The sequence below is a fragment of the Antedon bifida genome, chromosome 7, assembly GCF_963402885.1.
Source record: "Antedon bifida chromosome 7, ecAntBifi1.1, whole genome shotgun sequence".
NCBI lineage: Eukaryota > Metazoa > Echinodermata > Crinoidea > Comatulida > Antedonidae > Antedon > Antedon bifida.
Window position 1 is genome coordinate 16,273,619 of NC_136232.1, and position 25,423 is coordinate 16,299,041.

At 30.4% G+C, this 25,423-nt stretch overlaps 1 protein-coding gene across 1 annotated transcript; it reads right to left on the reverse strand.

Moving 5' to 3' along the window:
• Positions 1–1,988: 1,988 nt before the first annotated feature.
• Positions 1,989–4,198, reverse strand: LOC144848951 (uncharacterized). The gene is made up of 6 exons (XM_078705903.1): positions 4,178–4,198; positions 3,580–3,706; positions 3,194–3,402; positions 2,860–3,006; positions 2,550–2,757; positions 1,989–2,421 (listed from the first exon to the last, which is right to left on the reverse strand). Exons 1-6 carry the CDS (start codon positions 4,196–4,198, stop codon positions 2,261–2,263), a joined length of 873 nt encoding a protein of 290 aa, XP_078562029.1. The 3' UTR covers positions 1,989–2,260.
• Between the last annotated feature and the right edge of the window lie 21,225 nt (positions 4,199–25,423).

The following is a 25,423-nucleotide window of genomic DNA, read 5'->3' on the forward strand; positions in this document are numbered from 1 at the left end:
TTGCATTTTCGAAATATTTCACTATTTAAGAATACGTCTACCTGATTTAAACTCCCGAAATTTAATTAAAATTATGAAAAAAGAGAGTTTTAAAAACATGTATTTTCCTCAAGCCTAACAATTTATTCACGATCTACGCTAAAATTTTGCGTAAATTCAGTTGAAAGTTGCAGAGTTTGACGACATTTTGATCGCCAGTTCGCTGCACAATGTTGAAAGGTCACACATCAAAATAAAGCTCATCCATTTGACATTCCAAATATGGAAGTTTTAGGGCGGAGTTTGAAGAAGGAACCAATGAAAACTTTGATTTACTATGACATAATTTCAGAAAATTCGGTTCTTCGAAGTTTCTGGAACAGCGAACTGCGTGTGTTGCTATGGCGCATCATCGCAATAACAAACGTTATTGGTCAACGCGCTAGATGTTATACGCTCTACGCGCGGAAATAAAAAGTTGTTTACATTTTTGTGAGGTTATTTTCATTTTACACACAGCATGTCGTAAATTGGAATAAAAACGATTTTAATATTCAAAGTAAAGTGTTCTGCAATAGCTGTAGCCTGTATTTGTTTATTCCATAGTAAAATAGACAAGTCAAAAACAATTCACGTCATAAATTCAATTGTATTTTCTATATTGAAGGGTGGGCCATAAATTACAAGGATAGACCAAAGTAACGCACGTGAGTGACATTTCCAAAGTAGATACATGTTTGTTTGTCCGTATCTTTAAAAAATGTAATTTTCACTCTAATTCCTTGGTACTGCATGATAATTTAGTTATCTGTGAATGTTGTAACCATGGAGCTATAAAATTTTATAGCTCCATGTTGTAACGTAGTAATGGTCGGGAGGTGATGGATGAATTTTTGATTTATGGCCGTTGCAAATTGTGTCGTTTTTAGGCCTAGGCTTGTGTCTACTCTAGTTGAAACACGTGTGTTGTATATGCACACACTGCCTTATTCATGTGACAGCGGACCAATAAGTTTGGAAATGTTACATTTTTAATATATGATACTACTAGCTAGGCCTGTGCTCCCTAGACTAGGCCTAGCAGCCTACAGAGAAGCAACTTTCCGGGTTAGCCTAGCCTAGAGTAGGTTAGAGGCGATAGTATAGCCTAGGCCTAGTTAGGTTAGTTTAGTAGGCTACATAATTATTAGGCTTACGCCTATATAATTATTATTAATATTATTTAATTATTATTAATTTTAGTTTTAATATATTTACAGTGATCATAACAAATACAGTAAATTAATAATTATTATGAGGATAATTGTATTGGTTATACCATATGCAATGACATATTGCCTAGGCCTACCCCATATGAAATAATTACTAAGGTAAATAAGAAAAGGAATGGCAGCCTTACACTACAGTATACAAGCATCATAATATTATAATATTTTGCTCATCACTGCATATTCAAATTAGTGTGTATGCAATGATATTTAATTATTTATTTAAGTTAAGTTAATTTTTGTTTTTATACTATTGTTTAGGTGGGTAATCGTTTAGGTACATACATATAGCGTCAACCTTAAGTGGCTAAAACATTTACACAGTTTTGGACGATGTGTACCTATACCATCTATACAGGTAAGTTTATTTTACTGTTCAAGAATCAGTTTAGTAAACATTAACAATCAATCACTAACACTATGTACAGTATAATTGGTTATACCATGCAATGACATAGCGCCTATAGGCCTACCCCATATGAAATAATTACTAAGGTAAATAGGAAAAGGAATGGCATCCTTACACTACAGTGTACAAGCATCATAATATTAACATTCGCTTTTGCTCATCACTGCATATTCAAAGTAGTGTGTATGCAATCATATTTAATTTAATTATTTATTTAAGTTAAGTTAATTTTTGTTTTGATACTATTGTTTAGGTACATACATATAGCAGCAATCCTAAGTGGCTAAAACATTTACAAAGTTTTGGACGATGTGTACCTATACCATCTATACAGGTAAGTTTATTTTAAGAATCAGTTTAGTAAACATTAACAATCAATCACTAACACTATGTACAGTATAACAGAGTACTATCCATCAGTAGAAAACGACACATTGTAGGGAATGGCACTTTAAAGAATCATTCTTCCTTTGCTTTCTTGTATTTTTTTGGTTTTATTATTTCGTTTTGTATCTGTGGAGAGGTGAATGTAAGATGACTCTTCATAATAGACATTAATTGGTCTAAATTTGATCTTAATCCATGCACTGCTCGTTTTCTACGATTAAATTCGGCATGGATCAGCTTGCTCAGCAAGGAGGCCAATACCAACTCTCCATTCTCTCATGAAAGAAATAGCATGGTGCTCAAGCATATGCAGCTTAGGCTGTATTACACCTGGTACAACACGCCTGTATTCGGCTGAGAATACTTGTATGATTTGTTCTGTAATTAAAATATACTTTAATACTAATTGACATTTATACATTTTATAATTTTAGAAATTTGGAATAGCAATCAATCTCAATAAAAGATAAGTATAGATTCATTTTATTTACAAAAATATTACTTACCATATTTATCAATTTCTGCATCATCAATGCATCTAGTGTGGTTGATGCATCCATGCACCTCACTAAATGCATTAAATACTGGCGTAAATGATTCTTTTATTTTGTTGAGTTTAATTTCCAATAGATCCTTGCAGTTGGGAGGACACTGGTGTGCCTGCTGTTTCAGTGTTATCCCGATGCCTTCAAACACTTTTTCTATGATATTCGACTAAAAAAAACATACTGTGCAGTTAATTTGTTTTCAAAGTATTTTATACTGTATTTTCATGTAATATCAATTATTCTGCTTTCATAGCCTTGTATAAAATACCTTGCAGGCTTGATGGACATGATTACCAACAAAGCTTTTTCCATGATATTGTTGGCGTGGTATTTTATGTGTCCTTAAAATGTCATCAATCTTTATAGTCACTAGTGGCCATGTACCAAATCGTAGATCTTGATTTGCAGTAGTTTGCTACAAAATATAAAATTCAATACTTATCATAATTCTTACACTTATTTAAATATATATAAACACATTATGATTTCCTCATCTTATCTTTTCAAATTAATTAAATTTCAGTATATCACCAGGCGGTTTAGAATTAATGTTATATATATATTATAATTATAATCGCACTTAAGTTAAACCAATAGCTTACTAAGTCCTTGATTTGTTGTTCTTTCATAGTGATTTTATGTCCAAGATCTGCAATTACATCTGCATCATAAGCATTTTTCACAAGTAAAAGAGACAACTTATTTCGCAACTCCTCTATCTTTTGATGCAGTGACTCTATTCGGTCAGCAGATGAACTGCGATGTGCTGCAGCTTTAACAATTTTGGATTCAAATTCTGCCAGATGTTGGCCTGGAAATTATTAAACAATTGCAATTTGTAATTGTAGTGCATGATATAAGTTTGTATAATTATTATGACATTACAGTAGGTGCTTCCTGATTGGTTATATGATGCTCAAATTGGTACTGGAACCAACTAGTCACCCATTCATAGAAAGTACTGATCTAGTACCAGCCAAATATTTACCAGATGGTAGAGTAGCATCTTGTCGAATATTAAATATCAAAAGATCAAGATTGTGGACGCTTTTCTCTAGCATGTCGAACATCTTCTTAAAAAGGCCCAAAGAAATGTGTAGAGCTGGTATTGTCACCTAAAAAAATATTGGAAAATATTCATTTATATTTCAGTTATTAAGAATATACAGTATTAAAAACATAAAAGGTATGCATATTATTTGTTATATTTTTTCTAACATGGTTTTGATAATATAAATTAGTTTTTGTTTTTGTTAATAACACAATAATTTGTTGATACAGTATATTTAACTTCTAACATTACCATGTTTAATTCGATGTCTACCATGTATGGCTGGACAACACTATGTGCTTGCTCTTCTTTGGGTCTTTCCCATTGTCAACAAATGCCTTGTAGTCTTTGTTGGAATCTTTAAGACATCTGCGAGTACTTGGCTTTGTATTTACCCGAACATCCTCTTGGCTGCAGTAGCAATAAATGCAACTGTACTTTCCTATAAAATTTAATATCCATTTACTTAATATAATATTGACTAATGTTGTGTAAAACTGTGAAATAAACATTAAATTTGCATAAGTATACTCACCATTTGGTCCATTAAGGCCATATATGCGACACAGAAAGTCGTAGTCGCCAAAAAAAAATAGGCGGATGTTATGACTCCTGAAAAATAATTTTTTATTAGAATTACTCAGTTGTTGAATTTGAACTTTGAGCACATTGTATATTTAATTTAATTTTAAATTTGTTATTAAACAGAAAAAAGTTATGTAAAGTATCAGTAATGTATTAATTGTTTGGCATCTAGAAAAAGAAAACAATTGATAAATGTTATATACTTTTGGGTTGTTGGAGATATCCATTTGCTGCCTTCCAAATCCATGATTTCATTTATGATTAGGTTTAGGCCTTTCTCTATGTTTACTGTTAAATCTGGGGCTTGAAAAACAAGCACGACAATCACATTATGTAAAGCATTCGGTTTGTCCAAGCAACACAATTGAACCTCGAATTTGGTAGAATTACCACCTTTATCTCCTCCAAATTTTATGTAAATCTCATCATTATGAAAATGTATCGATTCATCTGACCTGTGAAATATATAATGTACTGTAAGTGTAACAGCAATTATGAAATGAAGATGGGTTTTGTACGATAACAATACAATTAATTATATAGTAGTTGTATTTAAGTTAGAAAATAAAAGTAATTTCAGTGTACATACATTGCATATTGATTCAAATAATTGAATACAAGCTGCTTAATGTTTTTCAGCCGTACCACAGCCACTTCCTCTAGTGATAGGCCCCCAACCGAATTCGCGCCATCTCGTTTAACAAACATGTACTCATGTGTCTTTACCAGGTGGTCTCCTATTATATTTTCTTGGCATACTCTTATCGCTCTCTCGGATGCAAATAAACCTGGGCAATATCTAAAATAACAGACTTAAATTATTTGCATTTTATTGTCCAGGCAGTTTTGGACATCCATTTTCTTTATTGAAAGTAGGTTACAAATAGTACTATATGTAGTTAAAATTACTGTGCTCAAGATTTGAATTGTGTTTTTGTTGCTTTAACATATCTTTCACAGTATTCAGAATTTACTTTAATCAATTACCTGCGTAATGCTCGTTGTTGGCTCCAATTTATGCGACAAGAATTCATTATTGCCAAACACTTCTGTGCATCCATCTTTTGTTGCTTTTCACCGGTAGTATTAGTATTTACAGAAAGTGTAGCATGTGATGATTCAGCAACTATCTGTAAAGGCTAAACAAATTGATATTTTTTTAGTTCTTTACAGTCAAGTCTATAGAGTAAATATCAGACACTCTAGAGATGTCCGGTATTTTTAGGTTCTTAAATAAGAAAGAATTTGGGACCATTTTTGACCACATAGAAAAGCCTGGTTGTGTGAAAGGTTTTTAAAGAGTATTACCGTAGTTAAAAGGATAAATTGTAAATTAATTATTTCACGCTTTATAGCTGTTATATTTTGTATGCATCTTACCCGTCCTTCAGTTCGGAGTGCCAATCTACCATCCGTCAGGTCGTTCCTTACTAGTTTGTGAGCTAATGATTTTAACTCCCTCGGGCAAACTTCACTTTCAGTTGTCAGTTGTTCAATTTCTGTTACTGCATTCCTAATCTTTAGAAATGACTGTTCTTTGTGTGATTTGCATACATGGTGTTGAGTTTCCTGTAAAATTAATTGCTCTTTGCAAATGTTGCACTGTAGTTTTACGGTTTTTAGTGATTCTTCTATAATCAGGGGTATCTTCTTTAAATCATTCAGCGTTAGATTACAATTGCAGTCCAAACATTGAATAGACTTTTTACCAACTGCTTTGAATATGTTGTGTATGCAAAATTTGCAAAAGCAATGTTGGCACGGCGTCTGAATGCTCTCAAAGGACAGAAGCTGCATACAAATGTTGCATTTATATACTTTGTTTCTGTCTTCTGGAACAAAGAACTGTTCATTTAAGCCACAGTGTGTTCTTTCACTGAATGTACCATTAGTGTTTCTGGTTTCTTGCAATTTGTGTTTAAGTTTTGGTCCAGGTCGTAGCTGTTGTTGTAGTAAGTAGCAGGCCAAGCAATTTGGTCCATGCTCTCTATGATGGCGTGGTAGTATAGCCATTACAAATTCGCGAATGGCAGGTTGCACAAATTTATATAGGTTGTGAATTTGTTTGATTTAGTGCCAATTTGTGATGGCTTTTTATATTTTCTAAATTGTATTTGTTATCCTTTTCTTTAAATTTTGTTCCACAACAAAAGCAAATGGAACGTAAAGCTTTTTCATGAAACTCTGTTGCCTACAAAAAAGAAAATTTAATTTTATATTATATTTATCATACGGTAGTTTAAGTATTTTTATATAGGCCTTGATTTTAAGGCCATAACTAAGCCTGGTAGGTCTAGGCCTAGTACTAAATGTTTTACATTTTATGATTCATCCGATTCAGTTGAAATAATACAATGATAATAATTAAGTTTATTATTTAATCTATTATTATTTATCTATCTCAATTAAAATGATGTATAGCATGGTTGCACTACTTATATGTACCAAATAGGCCTAGCCACAACCTAGGCCTAGTTGCGCAGGGGTGTCAGATGAAATCGGTCGCGCTTGAAATCGGTCGCGTTTGAAATCGGTCGCGATAAAATCAACTTCCGGTATTTTGTATGGCGCGCCGCTAGAGCTATACTTTTGATGATATCGGTCGCATTTGAAATCGGTCGCGTTTGAAATCGGTCGCGCTATTTTGTATGGATCGAGCGGGATGCATGCTAGAGCGGGATATACATTTTTCGTTTATATAGATTTAATTGATATTTTTTAGGAACTAGATTATTTATGTGGATATTTTTTACTTGGTTAATAAGTATTTTTATTATCAATCATTAAATTATTTTTTTTTTGTATTTCACAGGTCTCGGAGAAGGACTGTGTCTTTTCAAAATTGCCATTTCTAAACACGTTTAAATATTATATTAGGCATAATGTTATATTAGGCATATATAATTCCTCTATTTATAGGTACTGTAATTAATATATTATATAGAGAATATACGTATGTCGTGTCTTTTATTATGCAAACAATTACGTATGGTTTTAGGATATTAATAAAATATATAGATAATATGCCGTTATAAATCAATCTACCGGCCTACAGTAGGACTATGATGTACAATGATAGATGTGAGTATGATAATGTATGGATAATAAAGGTGGACAAAGGTGGACACGATTCTCAAAGAGGTAATCTGCACTGATATTTAAACATTTAGATTTACGAACGGCGTATGAATGTGAGACACTGAGTTGCACTTACTTAATTATTTACATTAAATGATTATTATAAATGAAGAAATAAAAGATATTCAAATTAAAATCTATAGTAGGCCTATCGCCGACGTATATACGTAAATTATATATAAATCATACTGTCAAATTATAGAAACAGTGCTTTATTCGGAATTATTATGGATAAGCAAGCCTGTGAGCTACAGCGATTTTAATTGATTATTGATTATCCTTGCCTCCTTAGATTTCCACGTGTCTTGATTTTGTTACCTATGTTTTAAATGTATTTCGATTTTAAAGGCTAAATAAAGAATGAATGAATGAATGAACATGATCTCATAATCGCGTCGAGCATCTATAGCTCATTGGATTGTTTCACAAAAACACATGCAGGAGGCCTATAGACGTTTCAAACGTATGGTTATTAGTAATAGACGTCATCTTTACCTCGCCATGGACAACGATCGTACGTGTTTTGTCCATGATTTAACACTAACAAGTGCGTGTTTTTTAAAAAGGGGAAACCCCGTCAGCAAAATAACGTATTGTTAGGGGAAACAGCTGCACGATCATAGAAGGCGCATACCACAATATGGCTTATTCGGGGGTTTATCTCAGTAACTCGCCTTTTAACCATCCGCATATAATGATCATTTTACTAAAAACTATTTTAAACATTAGAAATAAAAATATACACGTGATTTGCCTCAACAATAATCATTATAAATACATAATAGAAAAATAACGCTTAAAAAAAGAACGATGTTTCGACTCCATCATGGAGTCATTATCAAGTCCAATGAATAAAATTTAAAAAAAACAACTAATTAAATAACACAAGCCAAGGGTCAAAGTTTAAATAACAAAAGACCTATAATCATTATACACTTAATATTATCCTACATAACGGATAGAAATAAAAATAAGGTGATCGAATAGTATAAAAATGGATACGCTTGCTTTACGGGCTATATTGTAAAAATTATTGTTTTTAAATAAATTGTTCTCTTTTACGTAATTGTTTGCATAATAAAAGATACGACAGACGTATATTCTCTATATAATAATATATTAATTACAGTACATATAAATAGAGGTAAATTATTATATGCCTAATATAACATTATGCCTAATATAATATTTAAACGTGTTTTAGAAATGGCCATTTTGAAAAGACACAGTCCTTCTCCGAGACCTGTGAAATACAAAAAAAAATAATAATTTAATGATTGATAATAAATATTTATTAACCAAGTAAAAAATATCCACATAAATAATCTAGTTCCTAAAAAATATCAATTAAATCTATATAAACGAAACATGTATATCCCGCTCTAGCGTGCATCCCGCTCGATCCATACAAAATAGCGCGACCGATTTCAAACGCGACCGATATCATCAAAAGTATAGCTCTAGCGGCGCGCCATACAAAATACCGGAAGTTGATTTTATCGCGACCGATTTCAAACGCGACCGATTTCAGACGCGACCGATTTCATCGTAAACCGTTGCACACAGCCTAGCGAGCGGTCATTAGCTGCGTTCATTGACGTCTCGCCAACTACGCTATTTCGCATTAAACAAAACATTCGAGGTTTTCAATGAAATTTTCTTGAGATTTTCACCATCACCTCCTAACAATTCAATGTCTCATGCAAGCATATATAATCAAACATTTACCTAGATTTTCCAAATAATTATGAAAATTACCAATAAAAACAAAAACTGTACAAATTGACAGACATTTTTTCAAACTTACCATTGTTTACATTTGCTAGGCCGATCGATGGTAATTTTCAACACTTCCGGGTGTAACTAATTTCGTAAAACTCGATGTTATGCTTAATTACTTACTATTACAAAACAATCGATAATTAAAAAACTTATTTTCTAACAAATAGTATAAAAATGGTTTTATAATATTTATGACGAAATTGATTAAATTAATTTAAAATGTACTAAATAAAAGTTGCAAACGTCGCGAAAGTTGAACGAGATTCAACAACTCGCGGGGTTTTACACTCCGGCACATATCGCCGTCTGCCAATATTGAGGGCGCTTGACTTTTTCTACTTATTTTACATTGGTTGAAACAGCTGTTTGAAATTTTCGGAAAATGGCAAAATTTAGACCTTATTATTTTTTTACACAACTAGTTACTATGGCTCTATAAGATGATGTTACAACAATATATGTGCATATATGGTAATATTATAACATAATTATTGAAGTATAAAAAGTGGAAATTTTTGACATTTTTTGAAAAAAATTCCTTCGGTCCCCCGCAGTGAAATTTTCGGAAAATTGTCAAATTCTGACCATTTTATTTTTTGACAAAACTAGTTTTTATGGCTCCATTAGATGATGTTAACACAATATATGTGCATAAATTGCAATGTGGACATTTTTGCAATATTTCTACAAAATTTCTTTGTTCCCCCGCCGTAAAATTTTCGTAAAATTGTCAAATTTCGCCTCTTTTATTTTTTGACATAACTAGTTACTATGGCTCTATAAGATGATGTTACCACAATATATGTGTATAAATGGCAATATTATAGCATAATTATTGAAGTTTAAAAAGTGGAAATTTTAGACATTTTTTGAAAAAATTCCTTCGGTCCCCCCCGCAGTAAAATTTTCGAAAAATGGTCAAATTCTGACCCTTTTATTTTTTGACATAACTAGTTTTTATGGCTCCATAAGATGATGTTAAAAAATAAAAGGGTCTAAATCTTGGACATTTTTCAAAAAAATTCCTTCAGTCCCCGCGCAGTAAAATTTTCGAAAAATTGCCAAATTTCGACCTTTTTATGTTTTGACATAACTAGTTATTATGGCTCTATAAGATGATGTTATCAAAATAAATGTGCATAAATGACAATATTATAGCATAATTATCGAATTTTAAAAAGTGGACATTTTTGACATTTTTCGAAAAGTTCCTTTCGTCCCCCGCAGTGAAATTTTCGAAAAATGGCAAAGTTTAGACCCTTTTATTTTTTGACATATCTAGTTTTTATGGCTCCATAAGATGATGTTAAAAAATAAAAGGGTCTAAATTTTGGACATTTTTCAAAAAAAATTCCTTCAGTCCCCGCGCAGTAAAATTTTCGAAAAATTGCCAAATTTCGACCTTTTTATTTTTTGACATAACTAGTTATTATGGCTCTATAAGATGATGTTATCAAAATAAATGTGCATAAATGACAATATTATAGCATAACTATCGAATTTTAAAAAGTAGACAAATTTGCCATTCACAACTAGTTACTATAACTCTATAAGATGATGTTACCACAATATATGTTCATAAATGGCAATATTAGAGCATGATTATTGAAGTTTAAAAAGTGGAAATTTTTGACATTTTTTGAAAAAATTTCTTCGGTCCCCTGCAGTGAAATTTTCGAAAAATGGTCAAATTCTGACCCTTTTATTTTTTGACATAACTAGTTTTTATGGCTCCATAAAATGATGTTAACACAATAAAAGGGTCTATATTTTGCACATTTTTCAAAAAAATTCCTTCGGTCCCCCCGCAGTGAAATTTTCGAAAAATTGCCAATTTTCGACCTTTTTATTTTTTGACATAACTAGTTATTATGGCTCTATAAGATGATGTTATCAAAATAAATGTGCATAAATGACAATATTATAGCATAACTATCGAATTTTAAAAAGTAGACAAATTTGCCATTCACAACTAGTTACTATAACTCTATAAGATGATGTTACCACAATATATGTTCATAAATGGCAATATTAGAGCATGATTATTGAAGTTTAAAAAGTGGAAATTTTTGATATTTTTTGAAAAATTTCTTCGGTCCCCCGCAGTGAATTTTTTTTTAAATGGTCAAATTATGACCCTTTTATTTTTTGACAACTAGTTTTTATGGCTACATAAGATGATGTTAACACAACATATGTGCATAAATTGCAATATTATAGCATAATTATTGAATTTTAAAAAGTGGACATTTTTGCATTTTGTCTACAAAATTTCTTTGGTCCCCCGCAGAGTAATTTTCAAAAAATGGTCAAATTTCTACTCTTTTATTTTTTGACATAACCAGTTATTATGGCTCTATAAGATGATGTTAACAAAATAAATGTGCATAAATGACAATATTATAACATAATTATCGAATTTTAAAAAGTGTACATTTTGGACATTTTTCGAAAAAATTCCTTCGGTCCCCCGCAGTGTAATTTTCGAAAAATGACAAAATTTCGATCCTTTTATTTTTTTGACATAACTAGTTATTATGGCTCTATAATATGATGTTAACAAAATAAATGTGCATAAATGACAATATTATAGCATAATTATCGAATTTTAAAAAGTGGACATTTTTGACATTTTTCGAAAAGTTCCTTTCGTCCCCCGCAGTGAAATTTTCGAAAAATGGCAAAGTTTAGACCCTTTTATTTTTTGACATAACTAGTTACTATGGCTCTATAAGATGATGTTACCACAATATGTGACCCGATCTCGCAAAACCCTCTCTTTGTCGGCAATTCAAAATTCACGTAATCAGTCAAAATACGTCCAAATCGGCTACCCTGGCAGATTACATGTTTTTGCATTTTCGAAATATTTCACTATTTAAGAATACGTCTACCTGATTTAAACTCCCGAAATTTAATTAAAATTATGAAAAAAGAGAGTTTTAAAAACATGTATTTTCCTCAAGCCTAACAATTTATTCACGATCTACGCTAAAATGTTGCGTAAATTCAGTTGAAAGTTGCCGAGTTTGACGACATTTTGATCGCCAGTTCGCTGCACAATGTTGAAAGGTCACATCAAAATAAAGCTCATTCATTTGACATTCCAAATATGGAAGTTTTAGGGCGGAGTTTGAAGAAGGAACCAATGAAAACTTTGATTTACTATGACATAATTTCAGAAAATTCGGTTCTTCGAAGTTTCTGGAACAGCGAACTGCGTGTGTTGCTAAGGCGCATCATCGCAATAACAAACGTTATTGGTCAACGCGCTAGATGTTATACGCTCTACGCGCGGAAATAAAAAGTTGTTTACATTTTTGTGAGGCTATTTTCATTTTACACACAGCATGTCGTAAATTGGAATAAAAACGATTTTAATATTCAAAGTAAAGTGTTCGGCGTGTTCTGCAATAGCTGTAGCCTGTATTTGTTTATTCCATAGTAAAATAGACAAGTCAAAAACAATTCACGTCATAAATTCAATTGTATTTTCTATATTTTTTTGGGCTAGGCCTAGGCCCTAATTTTATTATGGATGGTTGTAGGCCTACTACTACTGTACTGGGCCTAGCTTTATTGTCAATACAGTAAATAGTTTTCTTTATACATTTTATATATCCAATCGGCTCTTAATTATTTATTTAATTTATTGTCCAGTCCTTTCATCTTAAATGTTTTTTTTAACTCATTGGATTCAAGTCCAAACATTACAGCGAATCTTCCACGTTATAAAAAAAAACAAATGTATTAAATCGTCAATACAATGTTAGTAGCTAGCAAGCTGTGACTGCAAGGCGCCAAACTTGTCAAGGCTAGTTTACTACTAACGCCAGCCAGTGTCGATGCACCGCTGCAATACACGGCCTGATGAACACCCATCTGTAGGTCTTACAGGCGATGACGGCGAAAATCTGAATAGGCCTAGCTAGGCCTAGGCCTAGGCCTGCTTGGTTTTTCGCTGTTGATATCGTAAACACCTCCGAAACCAGTTAAATAAGCTTGACGTTATAATGCTGCTTTTCAATAGTGCAAAATAGTTAATTCGAGTGACTAAATAGGTTAAAACGGCGTCTGAAATCAGTCAAATTGACTATGACGTGCACGCTGCTATTAAATCGAACACACTTCCTGGTATGACGTCATTGTGCCTTAGACCAAAATACCGCGTTGCTACGGAGTGAGTTTTCAGCGCGCGCGTATCAAAAAGAATTTCATTGCAAACTTCAAACACGATTTTCTCGTAAACTAATTGAATAATTTGTAAGTTTTTAAAATGTAATAACTTTTTAAATATTTACTCAATTTTTATGAAATAAACACAACTACACATATATGTGACCCGATCTGGCAAAACCCTACTTTTGTCGGAAATATTAATTTTGTATTTTTTTATATATTTGGATTATTTGAATCATAAGCTTTGCAATGGTGTTTATTTCATAAAAATTGAGTAAATATTTAAAAAGTTATTATATTTTAAAAACTTACAAATCATTCAATTAGTTTACGAGAAAATCGCGTTTGAACTACAACCATAATAAAATTAGGCCTAGGGCCTAGCTCAAAAAAATATAGAAAATACAATTGAATTTATGACGTGAATTGTTTTTGACTTGTCTATTTTACTATGGAATAAACAAATACACACTACAGCTATTGCAGAACACTTTACTTTGAATATTAAAATCGTTTTTATTCCAATTTACGACATGCTGTGTGTAAAATAAAAATAACCTCACAAAAATGTAAACAACTTTTCCGCGCGTAGAGCGTATAACATCTAGCGCGTTGACCAATAACGTTTGTTATTGCGATGATGCGCCATAGCAACACACGCAGTTCGCTGTTCAAGAAACTTCGAAGAACCAAATTTTCTGAAATTATGTCATAGTAAATCAAAGTTTTCATTGGTTCCTTCTTTAAACTCCGCCCTAAAACTTCCATATTTGGAATGTCAAATGGATGAGCTTTATTTTGATGTGTGACCTTTCAACATTGTGCAGCGAACTAGCGATCAAAATGTCGTCAAACTCGGCAACTTTCAACTGAATTTACGCAACATTTTAGCGGAGATCGTGAATAAATTGTTAGGCTTGAGGAAAATACATGTTTTTAAAACTCTCTTTTTTCATAATTTTAGTTAAATTTCGGGAGTTTAAATCAGGTAGACGTATTCTTAAATAGTGAAATATTTCGAAAATGCAAAAACATGTAATCTGACAGGGTAGTCGATTTGGACGTATTTTGATTGATTACGTGAATTTTGAATTGCCGACAAAGAGAGGGTCACATATGTGCATAAAGGGTAATATTATTGCATAATTATCGAATTTTAAAAAGGGGACAATTTTGTCATTTTTCGAAAAAATTCCTTTGGAGTCCCGCAGTTAAATTTTCGAAAAATGGCAAAATTTAGTCCCTTTTATTTTTCTACACAACTATTTACTATGGCTCTATAAGATGATGTTGCAGCAATATATGTGCATAAATGGCAATATCATAGCATGATTATTAAAGTTAAAAAAACATGTATTCTGCCAGGGTAGTCGATTTAGATGTATTTTGACTGATTACGTGAATTTTGAATTGCCGACAAAGAGAGGGTCACATATGTGCATAAAGGGCAATATTATAGTATAATTATCGAATTTTAGAAAGGGGACAATTTTGTCATTTTTCGAAAAAATTCCTTTGGAGTCCCGCAGTTAAATTTTCGAAAAATGGCAAAATTTAGTCCCTTTTATTTTTCTACACAACTAATTACTATGGCTCTATAAGATGATGTTGCCGCAATATATGTGCATAAATGGCAATATCATAGCATGATTATTAAAGTTTAAAAAGTGGAAATTTTTGACATTTTTTGAAAAAATTTCTTCGGTCCCCTGCAGTGAAATTTTCGAAAAATGGTCAAATTCTGACCCTTTTATTTTTTGACATAACTAGTTTTTATGGCTCCATAAAATGATGTTAACACAATAAAAGGGTCTATATTTTGCACATTTTTCAAAAAAATTCCTTCGGTCCCCCCGCAGTGAAATTTTCGAAAAATTGCCAATTTTCGACCTTTTTATTTTTTGACATAACTAGTTATTATGGCTCTATAAGATGATGTTATCAAAATAAATGTGCATAAATGACAATATTATAGCATAATTATCGAATTTTAAAAAGTGGACAATTTTGCCATTTTTCGAAAAAATTCCTTTGGACCCCCGCATTGAAATTTTCGAAAAACAAAATTTAGACCCTTTTAATTTTTTACACAACTAGTTACTATGGCTCTATAAGATGATGTTACCACAATATATGTGCATAAATTGCATTATTATAGCATAATTATTGAATTTTAAAAAGTGGACATTTTTGCAATTGTTCTACAAAATTTCTTTGGTCCCCTGCAGTTTAATTTTCAAAAAAAGATCAAATTTCGACCCTTTTATTTTTTGACATAACTAGTTACTACGGGTCTACAAGATGATGTTAACACAATATATGTGCATAAATGGCAATATTATAGCATAATTATCGAATTTTAAAAAGTGGAATTTTTTGACATTTTTCGAAAAAATTCCTTCGGTCCACCGCAGTGTAATTTTCGAAAAATGGCCAAATTTCCTCCCTTAAAATTTTGACCCTCTTATTTTTTAACATAACTAGTTACTATGGCTCTATAAGATGATGTTACCACAATATATGTGCATAAATGGCAATATTATAGCATAATTATTGAAGTTTAAAAAGTGGAAATTTTGGGCATTTTTTGAACAAATTCCTTCGGTCCCCGTCAGTGAAATTTTCAAAAAATGGTCAAATTCTGACCCTTTTATTTTTTGACATAACTAGTTTTTATGGCTCCATAAGATGATGTTAACACAATATATGTGCATAAATTGCATCTCCTGCCGTAAAATTTTCGAATAATAGAAAAATGTCGACCCATTTATTTTTTAACATAACTAGTTACTCTGGCTCTATAAGATGATATTACACGTTACCACAATATATGTGCATAAATGACAATATTATAGAATAATTATTGAAGTTTAAAAAGTCGAAATTTTGGACATTTTCGAAAAATGGCAAAACATAGACCCTTTTATTTTTTTACACAACTAGTTACTATGGCTCTATTAGATGATGTTACCACAATATATGTGCATAAATGGCAATATTATAGCATGGTTATTGAAGTTTAAAAAGTGGAAATGTTTTACATTTTTTGAAAAAATTCCTTCGGTCCCCCGCAGTGAAATTTTCGAAAAATGGTCAAATTCAGACACTTTTATTTTTTGACATAACTAGTTACTATGGCTCTATAAGATGATGTTAACACAATATATGTGCATAAATGGCAATATTATAGCATAATTATCGAATTTTAAAAAGTGGAAATTTTTGACATTTTTCGAAAAAATTCCTTCCTTCTCCCGCAGTGTAATTTTCAAAAAAATGGTCAAATTTCGACCTTTTTATTTTTTGACATAACTAGTTACTACGGCTCTATAAGATGATGTTACCACAAGATATGTGCATAAATGGCAATATTATAACATAATTATTGAAGTTTAAAAAGTGGAAATTTTGGACATTTTTTGAACAATTTCTTTGGTCTCCTGCCGTGAAATTTTCGAAAAATAGAAAAAATGTCGACCCATTTACTTTTTAACATAACTAGTTACTCTGGCTCTATAAGATGATATTAACACGTTACCACAATAAAATATAATAGAATAATTATTGAAGTTTAAAAAGTGGAAATTTTTGACATTTTTCGAAAAAATTCCTTCAGTCCCCCCACAATGAAATTTTCGAAAAATTGCCAAATTTCGACCCTTTTATTTTTTAAAATAACTAGTTATTATGGCTCTATAAGATGATGTTAAGCAAATAAATATGCTTAAATGACAGTATTATAGCTTAATTATCGAATTTTAAAAAGTGAAAATTTTTGCCATTTTTCGAAAAAAATCTTTTGGTCCCCCGCAGTGAAATTTTCGAAAAATGGCAAAATTTAGACCTTTTTATTTTTTTACACAACTAGTTACTATGGCTCTACAAGATGATGTTACCACAATATATGTGCATAAAATGGCAATATTATAGCATAATTATTGAAGTTTAAAAAGTGGAAATTTTGGACATTTTTTGAAAAATTCCTTGGGTCTCCTGCCGTAAAATTTTCGAAAAATGGTCAAATTCTGATCTTTTTATTTTTTGACATAACTAGTTATTATGGCTCTATAAGATGATGTTATCAAAATAAATGTGCATAATTGACAATATTATAGCATAATTATCGAATTTTAAAAAGTGGACATTTTTGCCATTATTCAAAAAAATTCCTTTGGACCCCCACAGTGAAATTTTCGAAAAATGGCAAAATTTAGACCCTTTTATTTTTTTACACAACTAGTTACTATGGCTCTATAAGATGATGTTACCACAATATATGTGCATAAATGGCAATATTATAGCATGATTATTGAAGTTTGGAAATTGGAATTTTTGTGACATTTTTTGAAAAAATTTCATCGGTCCCCCGCAGTGACATTATCGAAAAATGGTCAAATTATGACCCTTTTATTTTTTGACATAACTAGATTTTATGGCTCCATAAGATGATGTTAACACAATATATGTGCATAAATTGCAATATTACAGCATAATTATTCAATTTTAAAAAGTTGACATTTTTGAAACTTTTCTACAAAATTTCTTTGGTCCCCCGCCGAAAAATTTCGGCGGGGGGCCAAATTTCGACCCTTTTATTTTTTGACATAACTAGTTACTATGGCTCTATAAGATGATGTTACCACAATATATGTGCATAAATGGCAATATTATAGCATAATTATTGAAGTTTAAAAAGTGGAAATTTTGGACATTTTTTGAAAAAATTCCTTCGGTCCCCCGCAGTGAAATTTTCGAAAAATTGTCAAATTCTGACCCTTTTATTTTTTGACAAAACTAGTTTTTATGGCTCCATAAGATGATTTTAACACAATATATGTGCATAAATTGCAATGTTATAGCATAATTATTGAATTTTAAAAAGTGGACATTTTTGCAATATTTCTACAAAATTTCTTTGGTCCCCCGCCGAAAAATTTTCGTAAAATGGCCAAATTTCGACCCTTTTATTTTTCTAAAAAATGTCTTTGGTCCGATCCCCCGCAGTGTAATTTTCAAAAACTGGTCAAAATAAATGTGCATAAATGACAATATTATAGCATAATTATCGAATTTTAAAAAGTGGACATATTTCCCCTTTTTCGAAAAATTCCTTTGGTCCCCCGCAGTGAAATTTTCGAAAAATGTCAAAGTTGAGACCCTTTTATTTTTTGACATAACTAGTTACTATGGCTCTATAAGATGATGTTATCAAAATAATTGTGCATAAATGACAATATTATAGCATAATTATCGAATTTTAAAAAGGGGACAATTTTGCTATTTTTTTGAAAAAATTCCTTTGGACCCCCGCAGTGAAGTTTTCGAAAAACGGCAAAATTTAGACCCTTTTAATTTGTTACACAACTAGTTACTGTGGCTCTATAAGATGATGTTACCACAATATATGTGCATAAATTGCATTATTATAGCATAATTATTGAATTTTAAAAAGTGGACATTTTTTGCAATTTTTCTACAACATTTCTTTGGTCCCCTGCAGTTTAATTTTCAAAAAATGACCAAATTTCGACCCTTTTATTTTTTCACATAACTAGTTACTACGGGTCTATAAGATGATGTTAACACAATATATGTGTATAAATGGCAATATTATAGCATAATTATCGAATTTTAAAAAGTGGAATTTTTTGACATTTTTCGAAAAAATTCCTTCGGTCCACCGCAGTGTAATTTTCGAAAAATTGTCAAATTCTGACCCTTTTATTTTTTGACATAACTAGTTATTATGGCTCTATAAGATGATGTTATCAAAATAAATGACAATATTATAACAAAATTATCGAATTTTAAAAAGTGGACATTTTTGTCATTTTTCGAAGTAATTCATTTTTTCCCCCGCATTGAAATTTTCGAAAAATGGCAAAATTTCGACCCTCTTATTTTTTAACATAACTAGTTACTATGGCTCTATAAGATGATGTTCCCAAAATATATGTGCATAAATGGCAATTTTATAGCATTATTATTGAAGTTTAAAAAGTGGAAATTTTGGACATTTTTTGAACAATTCCTTGGGTCTCCTGCCGTAAAATTTTCGATAAATAGAAAAAATTTCGACCCATTTATTTTTTAACATAACTAGTTACTCTGGCTCTATAAGATGATATTAACACGTTACCACAATATATATGAATAAATGACAATATTATAGCATAATTATTAAAGTTTAAAAAGTGGAAATTTTTCGAAAAAATTCCTTCAGTCCCCCGCAGTGAAATTTTCGAAAAATTGCCAAATTTCGACCCTTTTATTTTTTGACATAACTAGTTACTATGGCTCTATAAGATGATGTTAAAAAAATAAATGTGCATAAATGACAATAATATAACATAATTATCGAATTTTAAAAAGTGGAAATTTTTGACATTTTTCGAAATAATTCCTTTTTTCCCCCGCATTGAAATTTTTCGAAAAATGGCAAAATTTCGAAGATTTTATTTTTTACATAACTAGTTACTACGGGTCTATAAGATGATGTTAACACAATATATGTGCATAAATGACAATATTATAGCATAATTATCGAATTTTAAAAAGGGGACAATTTTGCTATTTTTTGAAAAAATTCCTTTGGACCCCCGCAGTGAAGTTTTCGAAAAACGGCAAAATTTAGACCCTTTTAATTTGTTACACAACTAGTTACTGTGGCTCTATAAGATGATGTTACCACAATATATGTGCATAAATTGCATTATTATAGCATAATTATTGAATTTTAAAAAGTGGACATTTTTTGCAATTTTTCTACAAAATTTCTTTGGTCCCCTGCAGTTTAATTTTCAAAAAATGATCAAATTTCGACCCTTTTATTTTTTCACATAACTAGTTACTACGGGTCTATAAGATGATGTTAACACAATATATGTGTATAAATGGCAATATTATAGCATAATTATCGAATTTTAAAAAGTGGAATTTTTTGACATTTTTCGAAAAAATTCCTTCGGTCCACCGCAGTGTAATTTTCGAAAAATTGTCAAATTCTGACCCTTTTATTTTTTGACATAACTAGTTATTATGGCTCTATAAGATGATGTTATCAAAATAAATGACAATATTATAACAAAATTATCGAATTTTAAAAAGTGGACATTTTTGTCATTTTTCGAAGTAATTCATTTTTTCCCCCGCATTGAAATTTTCGAAAAATGGCAAAATTTCGACCCTCTTATTTTTTAACATAACTAGTTACTATGGCTCTATAAGATGATGTTCCCAAAATATATGTGCATAAATGGCAATTTTATAGCATTATTATTGAAGTTTAAAAAGTGGAAATTTTGGACATTTTTTGAACAATTCCTTGGGTCTCCTGCCGTAAAATTTTCGATAAATAGAAAAAATTTCGACCCATTTATTTTTTAACATAACTAGTTACTCTGGCTCTATAAGATGATATTAACACGTTACCACAATATATATGAATAAATGACAATATTATAGCATAATTATTAAAGTTTAAAAAGTGGAAATTTTTCGAAAAAATTCCTTCAGTCCCCCGCAGTGAAATTTTCGAAAAATTGCCAAATTTCGACCCTTTTATTTTTTGACATAACTAGTTACTATGGCTCTATAAGATGATGTTAAAAAAATAAATGTGCATAAATGACAATAATATAACATAATTATCGAATTTTAAAAAGTGGAAATTTTTGACATTTTTCGAAATAATTCCTTTTTTCCCCCGCATTGAAATTTTTCGAAAAATGGCAAAATTTCGAAGATTTTATTTTTTACATAACTAGATACTATGGCTCTATAAGATGATGTTTCCACAATATATGTGCATAAATGGCAATATTATAGAATAATTGACATAACTAGTTACTACGGGTCTATAAGATGATGTTAACACAATATATGTGCATAAATGGCAATATTATAGCATAATTATCGAATTTTAAAAGGTGGAATTTTTTGACATTTTTCGAAAAAAATCCTTCGGTCCACCGCAGTGTAATATTCGAAAAATGGCCAAATTTAGTCCCTTTTATTTTTTGACATAACTAGTTATTATGGCTCTATAAAATGATGTTAACAAAATAAATGTGCAGAAATGACAATATTATAACATAATTATCGAATTTTAAAAAGTGGACATTTTTCGAAGTAATTCATTTTTTCCCCCGCATTGAAATTTTTGAAAAATTACAAAATTTGGACAATTTTATTTTTTAACATAACTAGTTACTATGGCTCTATAAGATGATGTTCCCACAATATATGTGCATAAATGGCAATATTATAGCATTATTATTGAAGTTTAAAAAGTGTAAATTTTGGACATTTTTTGAACAATTCCTTGGGTCTCCTGCCGTAAAATTTTCGAAAAATAGAAAAAATTTCGACCCCTTTATTTTTTAACATAACTAGTTACTCTGGCTCTATAAGATGATATTAACACGTTACCACAATATATGTAAATAAATGACAATATTATAGCATAATTATTAAAGTTTAAAAAGTGGAAATTTTGGACATTTTTCGAAAAAATTCCTTCAGTCCCCCGCAGTGAAATTTTCGAAACATTGCCAAATTTCGACCCTTTTATTTTTTGACATAACTAGTTACTATGGCTCTATAAGATGATGTTAAAAAAATAAATGTGCATGAATGACAATATTATAGCATAATTATCGAATTTTAAAAAGTGGACAATTTTTCCATTTTTCGAAAAAATTCCTTTGGTCCCCCGCCGTGAAATTTTCGAAAAATGGCAAAATTTAGACCTTTTTATTTTTTTACACAACTAGTTACTATGGCTCTACAAGATGATGTTACCACAATATATGGGCATAAATGGCAATATTAAAGCATAATTATTGAATTTTAAAAAGTGGACATTTTTGCAATATTTCTACAAAATTTCTTTGGTCCCCCGCCGAAAAATTTTCGTAAAATGGCCAAATTTCGACCCTTTTATTTTTCTAAAAAATGTCTTTGGTCCGATCCCCCGCAGTGTAATTTTCAAAAACTGGTCAAAATAAATGTGCATAAATGACAATATTATAGCATAATTATCGAATTTTAAAAAGTGGACATATTTCCCCTTTTTCGAAAAATTCCTTTGGTCCCCCGCAGTGAAATTTTCGAAAAATGTCAAAGTTGAGACCCTTTTATTTTTTGACATAACTAGTTACTATGGCTCTATAAGATGATGTTATCAAAATAATTGTGCATAAATGACAATATTATAGCATAATTATCGAATTTTAAAAAGGGGACAATTTTGCTATTTTTTTGAAAAAATTCCTTTGGACCCCCGCAGTGAAGTTTTCGAAAAACGGCAACATTTAGACCCTTTTAATTTGTTACACAACTAGTTACTGTGGCTCTATAAGATGATGTTACCACAATATATGTGCATAAATTGCATTATTATAGCATAATTATTGAATTTTAAAAAGTGGACATTTTTTGCATTTTTTCTACAACATTTCTTTGGTCCCCTGCAGTTTAATTTTCAAAAAATGACCAAATTTCGACCCTTTTATTTTTTCACATAACTAGTTACTACGGGTCTATAAGATGATGTTAACACAATATATGTGCATAAATGGCAATATTATAGCATAATTATCGAATTTTAAAAGGTGGAATTTTTTGACATTTTTCGAAAAAAATCCTTCGGTCCACCGCAGTGTAATATTCGAAAAATGGCCAAATTTAGTCCCTTTTATTTTTTGACATAACTAGTTATTATGGCTCTATAAAATGATGTTAACAAAATAAATGTGCAGAAATGACAATATTATAACATAATTATCGAATTTTAAAAAGTGGACATTTTTCGAAGTAATTCATTTTTTCCCCCGCATTGAAATTTTTGAAAAATTACAAAATTTGGACAATTTTATTTTTTAACATAACTAGTTACTATGGCTCTATAAGATGATATTCCCACAATATATGTGCATAAATGGCAATATTATAGCATTATTATTGAAGTTTAAAAAGTGTAAATTTTGGACATTTTTTGAACAATTCCTTGGGTCTCCTGCCGTAAAATTTTCGAAAAATAGAAAAAATTTCGACCCCTTTATTTTTTAACATAACTAGTTACTCTGGCTCTATAAGATGATATTAACACGTTACCACAATATATGTAAATAAATGACAATATTATAGCATAATTATTAAAGTTTAAAAAGTGGAAATTTTGGACATTTTTCGAAAAAATTCCTTCAGTCCCCCGCAGTGAAATTTTCGAAACATTGCCAAATTTCGACCCTTTTATTTTTTGACATAACTAGTTACTATGGCTCTATAAGATGATGTTAAAAAAATAAATGTGCATGAATGACAATATTATAGCATAATTATCGAATTTTAAAAAGTGGACAATTTTTCCATTTTTCGAAAAAATTCCTTTGGTCCCCCGCCGTGAAATTTTCGAAAAATGGCAAAATTTAGACCTTTTTATTTTTTTACACAACTAGTTACTATGGCTCTACAAGATGATGTTACCACAATATATGGGCATAAATGGCAATATTAAAGCATAATTATTGAAGTTTAAAAAGTGGAAATTTTTGACATTTTTAAAAAAAATTCCTTCGGTCCCCCGCAGTGAAATTTTCGAAAAATGGTCAAATTCTGACCCTTTTATTTTTTGACATAACTAGTTATTATGGCTCTATAAGATGATGTTCCCAAAATATATGTGCATAAATGGCAATTTTATAGCATTATTATTGAAGTTTAAAAAGTGGAAATTTTGGACATTTTTTGAACAATTCCTTGGGTCTCCTGCCGTAAAATTTTCGAAAAATAGAAAATATTTCGACCCATTTATTTTTTAACATAACTAGTTACTCTGGCTCTATAAGATGATATTAACACGTTACCACAATATATGTGAATAAATGACAATATTATAGCATAATTATTAAAGTTTAAAAAGTGGAAATTTTGGACATTTTTCGAAAAAATTCCTTCAGTCCCCCGCAGTAAAATTTTCGAAAAATGGCCAAATTTCGTCCCATTTATTTTTTGACATAACTAGTTATTATGGCTCTATAAAATGATGTTAACAAAATAAATGTGCATAAATGACAATATTATAACATAATTATCGAATTTTAAAAAGTGGAAATTTTTGTCATTTTTCGAAGTAATTCATTTTTTCCCCCCCGCATTGAAATTTTTGAAAAATGACAAAATTTGGACAATTTTATTTTTTAACATAACTAGTTACTATGGCTCTATAAGATGATGTTCCCACAATATATGTGCATAAATGGCAATATTATAGCATTATTATTGAAGTTTAAAAAGTGGAAATTTTGGACATTTTTTGAACAATTCCTTGGGTTTCCTGCCGTAAAATTTTCGAAAAATAAAAAAAATTTCGACCCCTTTATTTTTTAACATAACTAGTTACTCTGGCTCTATAAGATGATAATAACACGTTACCACAATATCTGTGAATAAATGACAATATTATAGCATAATTATTAAAGTTTAAAAAGTGGAAATTTTGGACATTTTTTGAAAAAATTCCTTCAGTCCCCCCCGCAGTGAAATTTTCGAAAAATTGCCAAATTTCGACCCTTTTATTTTTTGACATAACTAGTTACTATGGCTCTATAAGTTGATGTTAAAAAAATAAATGTGCATAAATGACAATATTATAACATAATTATCGAATTTTCAAAAGTGGAAATTTTTGACATTTTTCGTAACAATTCCTTTTTTACCCCGCATTGAAATTTTAAGAAAAATGGCAAAATTTCGACCCTTTTATTTTTTACATAACTAGATACTATGGCTCCATAAGATGATGTTACCACAATATATGTGTATAAATGGCAATATTATAGAATAATTATTGAATTTAAAAAGTGGAAATTTTTGACATTTTTTTAACAATTCCTTGGGTCTCCTGTCGTGAAATTTTCGAAAAATGGAAAAAATGTCGACCCATTTATTTTTTAACATAACTAGTTACTCTGGCTCTATAAGATGATATTAACACAATATATGTGCATAAATGGCAATATTGTAGCATAATTATCGAATTTTAAAAAGTGGACATTTTTGTCATTTTTTGAAAAAATTCATTTGGTCCCCCGCA